Here is a 9677-nt window from a genome sequence, read left to right as displayed (position 1 = left end):
TAAAATATCTAAGACAATAAAATAAAAATATGTATATTATCCTTGAAAAAAAAAAAAAAAAAAAAACTTTATATGCAGAAGAGTAGTATTAAAAATAATATATATTTGCTTAATATAGATATTGAGTTTTTAAAACATTAAAAACACATTAAAATTTCTTATAAAATGAATTTTTCTTTTTTTTTTTTATCAAATAACATTAGAAACATAAAAAAAAAAAAAAATTTATACATTAATTGGATTACATAAATATATATATATATATATTTAATTATTAAAAATATCAAATAAAAATAATTTATTTAAATTGTGTTCAAAAATGTTAAACTTTTTCATTTCGTCAATATTTTTAATATGGGATATATCTATTAATTCATTAAAATTATCAAAAGCTTGTTCTTTTGTTTTTACAAAGCCATCATTGTCATTATGCTTATCTTCAAAAAGACTAGATTCATAAAGTTCATTTATATTTTTCACAATATTATTATTATTTTTGGGAATAAAATTTCTAGAATTACTTTGATTTAAGTTTTCTGATTCCTTTTTATTGCTTTCTACTTTTTCATTATCTACTTCTTTATCCTTGTTATATGAATTATGCTCATTAATTATCTTTAATATATTTTTTTTTTTTTTATTAGGATCCTTAGAATATTTTTTTTTTAAGTTTCTTATATTCTTTTTGGCATGTTCCTTTATATTATCTACTTTGCTTTTATCATTTCTAACACTATGTTTTTCATCTTTTTCTTCATTTTTACCTATATTCTTTAGTTCATCTTTATTTGTGTTTTTATTCATTATTTCATTGTTGTTATATGTTATTATCAAATTTTCATTTGAGTAGTTTTTCTCATTATTTTTCAATTCAATATTTTCATTGTAAGAATTTTCACTGAATACTTTTGAATGTTTGCTTTCATTTAATATTTTATGATTGCTTTTTAGGTCATTCTTTTTAATTACATTATTGAGATTTTCGTTAATATTACTTATTTCATCATTACGATCTTCTATTCCTTTATTTTTATTTATTTCATTTTCATTTGCATTAGAACATTCATTAGTGTGCACTTTATCATTTTTACTTGATATGCAATCTTGATTTCCAATATGCTGTATATTTTTTTTATTTTCTATATTATTTTCTTTGGTTTGCGTACTTTTCTTAATAAAATTATTCGTATTTTGATCATTATTAATAAAAAAATTATTTTCATTTTTATTATTATTATCATTAGTTGTTTGATCTTTTTTTGTGTTATTGCTTAAATTTGGAATATTATTTGAATAATCTTTTGAATTATTAGGATCGATGATATTTTTTATTTCTTCTCCTGATAAAGTTTCTTTGTCCAGTAACGCAAAAGCTAAATTATCTAATTCTTTTCTATGTTTTCTTAATATTTCTTCTGATAAACTTTTACCTTTTTCTACAAAATGTTTTACTTCTGTTTCTATTGTAGAAATGGTTTGAGCTGATAATCTATTAGATGAATATCCATCTCCCATTCTTTTTTTATAATTTAAAGGCCCCAATTTATCAGACATTCCCCATTCTGTAACCATTTTATAAGCAATTTCAGTAGCTCTAGAAATATCACTAGAAGCACCACTGCTCGTTTCTGATTTCCCGAAAACAATTTCTTCTGCAGTTCTACCTCCCATACAAACTGCCAGCTTTGCCTCCATTTGACTTTTAAAATAATTATGTCTATCATCAATTGGTATTTGTTCTACATATCCAAGTGCATTTCCTCTTGAAATAATAGTAGCTTTATGAATAGGATCTGTTTTAGGGTGGAGAAAATATGCAACAATAGCATGACCGGCTTCATGATAAGCAGTAATTCTTCTTTGATGTTCTGATTGCCTTAATGATTTTCTCTCTGGGCCCATTGAAACTTTATCCCTTGCTTCAAATAATTCATTAATTGTAACTAAACTCTTTTTATTTCTTGTTGCTAATATAGTAGCTTCATTTACTACATTTTCTAAATCAGCTCCTGAAAAGCCAGGAGTTAATCTAGCTATTTTTTCAATATCTTCTTCTTTTAAATCACTTTTAATTTTTTTAATATATATTTCGAGAATTCTCTTTCTACCATTTATATCAGGTAAAGGAACATAAACTATTCTATCGAATCTACCAGGTCTAAGTAAAGCACTATCAAGAGTATCAATTCTATTAGTTGCCCCTATAACCATTATATGTACACTATTACTAAATCCATCCATTTCAACTAATAATTGATTTAATGTTTGGTCATGTTCCCTCTGACCAGCACCATTTAGTGATCCCGAACTTCTCTTTCCTCCAATAGCATCAATTTCATCAATAAAAACTATAGAAGGAGCTACTGATCTTGCATGAGCAAACAATTGCCTAATTCTTTTAGCACCTTGTCCTACATATATCTCAATAAATTCAGGACCTGAAGTATATATATAGGGAACATTTGCTTCTGTTGCTACTGCTCTAGCTAACATAGTTTTTCCTGAACCTGGAGGACCAACTAACAAAACTCCTTTAGGCATTCTTGCTCCCATTTGATGATATTTTTCTCTATTTTTAATAAAATCAACTACCTCTAACAATTCTAACTTAGATTCATCTATTCCTGCTATTTCATCAAACTTTATAGGTTTAAAATGGGGAGATATACTTTTTTTTGATTGATCTTTCATAGTTACTTTTGTATCATTCTTTTTATTTTTCTCATTTCCATAATCCTTTAATGATGCAGAAGAATTGTTTGTTTTATAATTTGAATTATTATAGTTATCTGTGTAAAATAGTTTATAAGTTATAATTGTCATGAAAAAGGGCCATATTGCAAAACCAAAGCATATTCCTAAAAAAAATATTATAAAATAATTCCATTTTTTATTTCTCCTTTTATTAAAATTTTGTTCATGATACTTCATTTTTCTCTCATAATTGTATTTGTTCACTCTTCTGTTATTCATATATTCATCTTCGTCATTATGTAATAAAACAGAATCTTCTCGTTCATAATATTTATTAGATCCTGTTGATAAAAAGCTTTCATTTTCATATTTTGAACTCATAATTTTACTTATGATATTATTAAAATAAACATATGTAATTTTTTATTTCTACCAAAAAATATATGAAATTTCTATATATAACAGAAAAATGCTTTATAATTTTATATGCAAATCTTATTATATCTAATAATAGGAATTTACATATATATATATAAATGTATAATATACAAGTTAATATAATTGATTAAAAATTTATAAAATTTTCTTTATTTTTTTTTAATTATTTATATTTCTACAATTTCTTTTATTACAATATTAGAATTACATTTATTAAAAGGAAACAAAATAAATAAAATATATTATATATAAAAGATAATTTTAATTTTTCTCATGAAAATTAAAATGTAAGTTTGTATATATTGTAAAAAAATATGAATCTGTTCATATTTTTTATAACAATTAATATATAAAATTATATATTTTATTCAATGTTTTTATGTAAATTTAAGATTGTTATAAATATTTTTTCATAATATTTCATATGAATCTATTTGTATGCATTTAAAAGAATGCATCTGAAAAGTTTGCTAATTTTAAATATATTTTTTTAATTATATCCACAATTGAAATGTTAAAAATTTAAATACTTTTTGTTTTAATTGTTTTTTTTACTTGTAATTTTTATATTCTTCTAAATGCAGATAAAAAAAAAAAAAAAAATAGGTAAAATATTACATTTTAAATGAAGATATTATTTCTACTTCGGTATTATTTTAATTTTTTTTTTTTTTTTTTTTTTTTTTTTTTTTGATATATCCAATACTTAATATCAATTTGTTTTCATTTTTTATGATGCATCCGAAGAATATAAAATTAAAAGGCTATGTGAAATAATTCATTTTATTTTATTTTTTTGTATATAATTGAAATATATTAGGAAATGTAGTTATACTTCATTTTCTTTTTTAATATCTACACAACAAAAATATATTATAAATTAAAAAATAAAACATATTATCCTTTTATTAGATGTACATCTAATATTCTATTATGTTAATAAATTTTTAATTGTTATATTACACTTTCTCTAGTTTTATAATTTTTAAGATTTTTTTTTGTTGTTTATTAATTACTTTATCCATTTATTATGCTGTAAAATACTTCTTTTATTTATTAAATAATGGGCATTTTATTTTTTGATATACTACACTAAAATTACAATATATGTTTTATTATATATTTTTTTTTTTCTCTTCCATACATATTATTTCATATTTTTCTATTTTAAGTTAATATAATTTTTCTTTAATAGTATATGTTTTTTTAAATTAGATAAAATATTTTCAAAAAATTTATTAAATATCAAGAACATTTTCTTTTAATTGAACTATATTTTCTATATAATTTTTATTTGTTTGTAATGTTGTGAGTAACACATTCTTCTTATTGCCTATTCTCTTTATAATTATTTTTTTTTATTGGTAGAATGTCTATTTTCAGGGTTTCTCTAAAAAAATTTAACTTGAATATAAGATATATGTTTTTTTCCTCGTTAAGTAAATTAAGTAATGCTAAAGATTATTATGATGAAATAATAAAATGCATAAAAAAAGTAAAAGAAGTAAATCCATTAGTTCACTGTATAACTAATAGAGTTACGACTGAAAAAGTGGCAAATAGCTTGCTAGCATTTGGTTCATCTCCTGCCATGATTGATAATCCTGAGGAAGTAGAGGAGTTTGCTAAAATATCATCTGGTACTTATTTTAATTTGGGTTTACATACAAGTCAAATAAATAATATAAATGTATTAGAAAAGTTAAGAAAGGAAATAATGAAAGATGATTTAATTTTAGTAATGGATCCAATAGCTGTCGGAGCAACAAAATATAGGACGAATACTATTAAAGATATAATTTTAAGATGCAAACCAGATGTCATAAAAGGAAATGTAGCCGAAATTTGTTATTTGGATAAAGAAAAATTTGTTGGAAAGGGTGTCGATAGTAATAATAAAGAATTTAATGAAGAAGATATAATTGAAAGTGCAATAAAAGTAGCTTTAAAATATAATTGTGCTGTTGTTGTTACGTCAAAATGTGATTATATCGTAAGCAAATGCTCTTCTTATGTAGCTAAAATTAATTGTGATTTAAAAATTCTGACAAAAATTACGGGATCTGGTTGTTCAGTTGGTGCATTATGTGCAGCAGCAACTTCTGTATTTTCCCAAAATTCATTCATAGCTTGTACAACTGGCACTCTAATTTATAAATTAGCTTCTTTTAAAGCTTATCAAAAGGAAAAATATCCTGGATCATTAAATCATAAAATTATTGATTATATTTATTACTATTCAAATTATCCTCAATTTTTAAATTTTCAAGTGTTAGATATTTACAAAGTCATTTAAATAAGATTTAAGAGAAACTCTTTTTATATTAATATAAAAAAATTAACCAAATTTTATATTGTTAATATTAACTTTATAAATATCCTTAATTTTTCTTTTTTTTTTATTAATCTTTAATTAAAAGGATATCTTAATATAATACCAAAAAATATAATTAAAAATGTAAAAAAATATTTGATATATATATATAAATATCAAGGAATGGAAAAATTACAACATCTAAAAGAGTTAACATATATATATACAAATATATAAATGATATATTCTTACTATAATAATACATTTAGTGTATACAAATAAAAATTATGATATTGTTTGATTGCTTTTTTTATCTCGTTACTTTCCGTCAAATTGAAAAAAAAAAGCTAAAGTAAATATCTTTTTTTTTATTATATTTTCTCTTTTAGTTATAAATTTTAAAGAATTAAAATTTTCATTATTAAATTGAAAAGGTAGCAAAAATAATTAAGGCAAAAAAAAAAGGAAAAAAAAATAATTTTATCACAATAAATGAAATTTTTTTTTTTTCTGTGTACAACAACAAAAAAAAAAAAAAAAAAAATAGCTATATATATATATATTGATATTTATTCTTCAAAATATATGATATTTTTTTTAAAATAAACTAATAAAAAAAAGTAGGATCACAATATATATTATTATTAGTGTGTATATATTGAAATTTTTTTTAGTAGTATAACAAAATTTTGAACAAAAAAAAAAAAAAATTATAATATGTTTACATACACATTAAAAAAATAGTATAATAAAAATATCCTATTAAAAAAAAAAAAAAGGAAGAAAATAGGGAAGATTGGAAATAATTAATTTTGTAATCTACGTTAATGGAATATTAGAATTTTCTAAAATAAAATTTTTACGTAATTTCGAATCTTCACCCATAAGAGAAAAAATTAAATTATTAGCTTTTATTGCATCATTAACTGTGACGCGTATTAGTTTCCTTACTTGCGGATTCATTGTAGTATTCCATAATTGATCTGCCATCATTTCTCCTAACCCTTTGAATCTCTGAATCTCATATTTTTTAGAAAAAGTGAAAAAATTATTATTGCTAATGTGTGTTGTTTTACTTTCATTCAAATCAACATTTGTGTCATTTTTTTTTTTAATTAGTTCCATTTTTGTAAACATTACATTTTCATCCTTATCGTGTGTTGTATCATCTAAATTAATGCTATTTAAATTTTTTTGTTCAAAATATTTCTTATCCTTATCTAATAATTTCAACAACTTATTTAGTTCCTCATCTGAATATGTATGAATAATAAATTTTGAATTTTTGGGGCTAACATTAAATTGCTTCATAACAATTTCTTTTATAGAATTATCATAAAATTTATTATAAGTAATTTTATATAATGGTGGACAGGCAACATATACATTCCCATTTTCTATGATTTCCTTTTGAAATCGGTATAAAAATGTTAAAAGTAAAATACGTATATGCTCTCCATCCACATCTGCATCAGTCATAATAATTATTTTACCGTATCTTAATTTTCTGTCTATAAATGGAATTTTTTTTTTTTTGATGAGAGAATCATTATATTGAATATTTTCATTTTCCAAGTTTTGTAAATCATATTTTTTTTTCATTTCTTTCTTTTTCTTATTCAGAAGGTTATTTGTTTTTATATTTTTGCTATCATAATTGACACTCAAGCCAATGGCTGTAATTAGGGATTTCAGTTCTGAATTTTCAAAAATTCTCTTATTATTTTTAATTTTCTCTACATTCAATATCTTCCCTTTTAAAGGAAGAATAGCTTGAATATCTCTGTTTCTTGCCTGTTTTGCACTTCCTGCAGCACTATCACCTTCTACTATGAATATTTCATTTCTACTTATATCATCACTAATACAGTCTACTAATTTACCGGGCAATACAGTTGAATAAGATTGACTATTTTTTGATCGTATTAAATCTCTAGCTGCCTTAGCTTCTTCGTCGCTATTTTTTGCTTGCAAAGCTTTCATATATATTGTACTTAATAAATTAGGTTCAAAATCAAAAATTTCTGATAATTTTTCAAAAATTATACTTTCTAGTATTGGTTTTAAATAGTGAGATCCTAATTTACCTTTTGTTTGTCCTTCAAATTCGGGGTTATTCATTTTAATGGATAAAATAGCTGTTAATCCTTCTCTTATATATTCTCCTGGAATGTTAACAAAGTTTTTACTAACCTCATTTTTTTTTATATTAAAATTTATGCATCTACTAATTGCATATTTTAGAGCATCGACATGAGTACCCCCATCTATTGTATTTACATTGTTTACAAAACTAATAATATTTTCATTATACTGATTAATAATCCATTTCATTTTTATATCAATATATATATTTTTTTGATAGCAAGATATACTTATAATTTTATTATCTTTAAATAAATTACTTTTATTTTTTGTCAAATGATCTATGTATTCATTCAGACCCCCTTCATGCTTTATTATTTCGTAATTATAAAAATCTAAATTATTATAATCAGTAATTATATTTCTATTTTTTGAGTTAATGTCAGAACCAAGATAATGATTATTATAACTATTATTATTATTTTTAGATAAATTTAACATATCTTCATTCATGGTCTCTAAATCATTTATAGAGTTATTTATGTTTATATCTTTGTCATTTTTATTATTTACTATATCTTTTTTTTTATTTATTATTATTTCATCACTTTTATTTTCTTTTGATAAATTAATACTTGTTTTATTGCCAATTCTTTCATCATAAAAGTAAAAAGTTAATTTATCATTTAGATATGCTAATTGATGTATTCTATTTTTTATTAGTTCACCGTTGTGTTTTATTCCATTTTTAAAAATAGTATTATCAGGTTTGTAATGTATTTGTGTACCTCTTTTATTAATAGGACAATGCTTCACACTTAGTTCTTTTATCACTTTTCCTTTTTCTAATTCAATACTATGCATTTTATTATTTCTAAATACTATAACTTTCATATAGCTACTTAAGGCGTTAGCAACAGATAATCCAACACCGTGTAATCCAGAAGAATATTTATATTTTTGTGAATTTTCTTTTGAGTTATTTTTTAGTTTTTTTTCTGTATTCTTTTTTTTTTTATCTTTACAATTTATATTATCTATGGACTTATTTTCTAAATCATTTTTTTCTTTATCATTTATTTCATCATCAAAAAATTTAGCACCAGAATGTAAAACAGTTAAAACTGTTTCTAAAGCTGATTTTTTTGTTTTTTCGTGAATATCGCAGGGGATACCTCTTCCATTATCTTCTATAGTTACACTTTCATCATTATGAATAACAACTTTAATTTCATTACATTCATAATTATTGTATTCATCAACCGAATTATCAATAATTTCAAATAATATTTGATGCAATCCTTTTACATCAGTATTTCCTATATACATACCTGGCCTTTTTCGAACAGCTTCAAGGCCTTCTAAAATTATTATATCTTTTGCATCGTAATTACTACCATATAATTTCCAATTTTTTTTGTACTCGAATTTTCTCCTTTTTACAGGAAAACCCTTTAAATTATTTATATAAAAAAAAAAATTTTTTTCAAAGGTCTTTTTATCATTACATTTTCTTAAAAATATTCCATCATAAATAAGAAATGATTTTTTTTTAATTAATTTTTTTGTAATTAATTTGATAGTACTTAAATATTTGATCTTGTAACTTTTTAAATAACTTAAATTCCCATGAGTATATATGAAATTTCTCATAAATATTATGAAAAAAATAAATGACTTGATAAGCGATAGGTTCATTTTTTTTCATTCATTTTCATTTGTTTAGAGAAAAAAAAAAAATTAACGATAATAAAAAGGAGAATAAGAATTACATTTTTAATTGGTAAATTTTATGTTTTATATTCAAATTTCATTTTTAATATTTTCTTTTATAAAAATTCGTAGTTGAATTATTTTTTTTTAAATATGAATATATATATATACATACATATATATCATAAAAAAATAAAAAAATTAATAAATAATTGGGCGAAAAAAAGAATTTCATAAAGCAAATGATAAAGGAAAAAAATTACCTTTCTAGGTTGAAAATAATTAATTTAAATATAAGGCAAAAAAATTATATATATAAATATATATGTAAAATTTTCGAGTTTATGTTTTTATAAATAAAATAAAAAAGAGCTATAATAAAATAAAATGTAATTTTGTAGAATTTTTACATAACATTAAATTATTCTTATTT

At 21.5% G+C, this 9677-nt stretch overlaps 3 protein-coding genes across 3 annotated transcripts; 1 reads left to right on the top strand and 2 right to left on the bottom strand.

Moving 5' to 3' along the window:
- Positions 1 to 267: 267 nt before the first annotated feature.
- On the bottom strand, positions 268 to 3075 carry FTSH1 (ATP-dependent zinc metalloprotease FTSH 1, putative; the record flags this gene model as incomplete). The annotated part of the gene is made up of 1 exon (XM_028679651.1): positions 268 to 3075. One exon carries the CDS (start codon positions 3073 to 3075, stop codon positions 268 to 270), a length of 2808 nt encoding a protein of 935 aa, XP_028535344.1.
- A 1426-nt stretch (positions 3076 to 4501) lies between these two features.
- Positions 4502 to 5428, top strand: PRELSG_1455700 (hydroxyethylthiazole kinase, putative; the record flags this gene model as incomplete). The annotated part of the gene is made up of 1 exon (XM_028679650.1): positions 4502 to 5428. One exon carries the CDS (start codon positions 4502 to 4504, stop codon positions 5426 to 5428), a length of 927 nt encoding a protein of 308 aa, XP_028535343.1.
- An 837-nt stretch (positions 5429 to 6265) lies between these two features.
- GyrB (DNA gyrase subunit B, putative) lies at positions 6266 to 9229 on the bottom strand (the record flags this gene model as incomplete). Its single annotated transcript, XM_028679649.1, has 1 exon — positions 6266 to 9229. One exon carries the CDS (start codon positions 9227 to 9229, stop codon positions 6266 to 6268), a length of 2964 nt encoding a protein of 987 aa, XP_028535342.1.
- Between the last annotated feature and the right edge of the window lie 448 nt (positions 9230 to 9677).

Source organism: Plasmodium relictum (genome assembly GCF_900005765.1).
Source record: "Plasmodium relictum strain SGS1 genome assembly, chromosome: 14".
Lineage (NCBI taxonomy): Eukaryota > Apicomplexa > Aconoidasida > Haemosporida > Plasmodiidae > Plasmodium > Plasmodium relictum.
The sequence above is the reverse complement of the archived record's forward strand: the minus strand, read 5'-3'. Positions and strand labels throughout refer to the sequence as shown.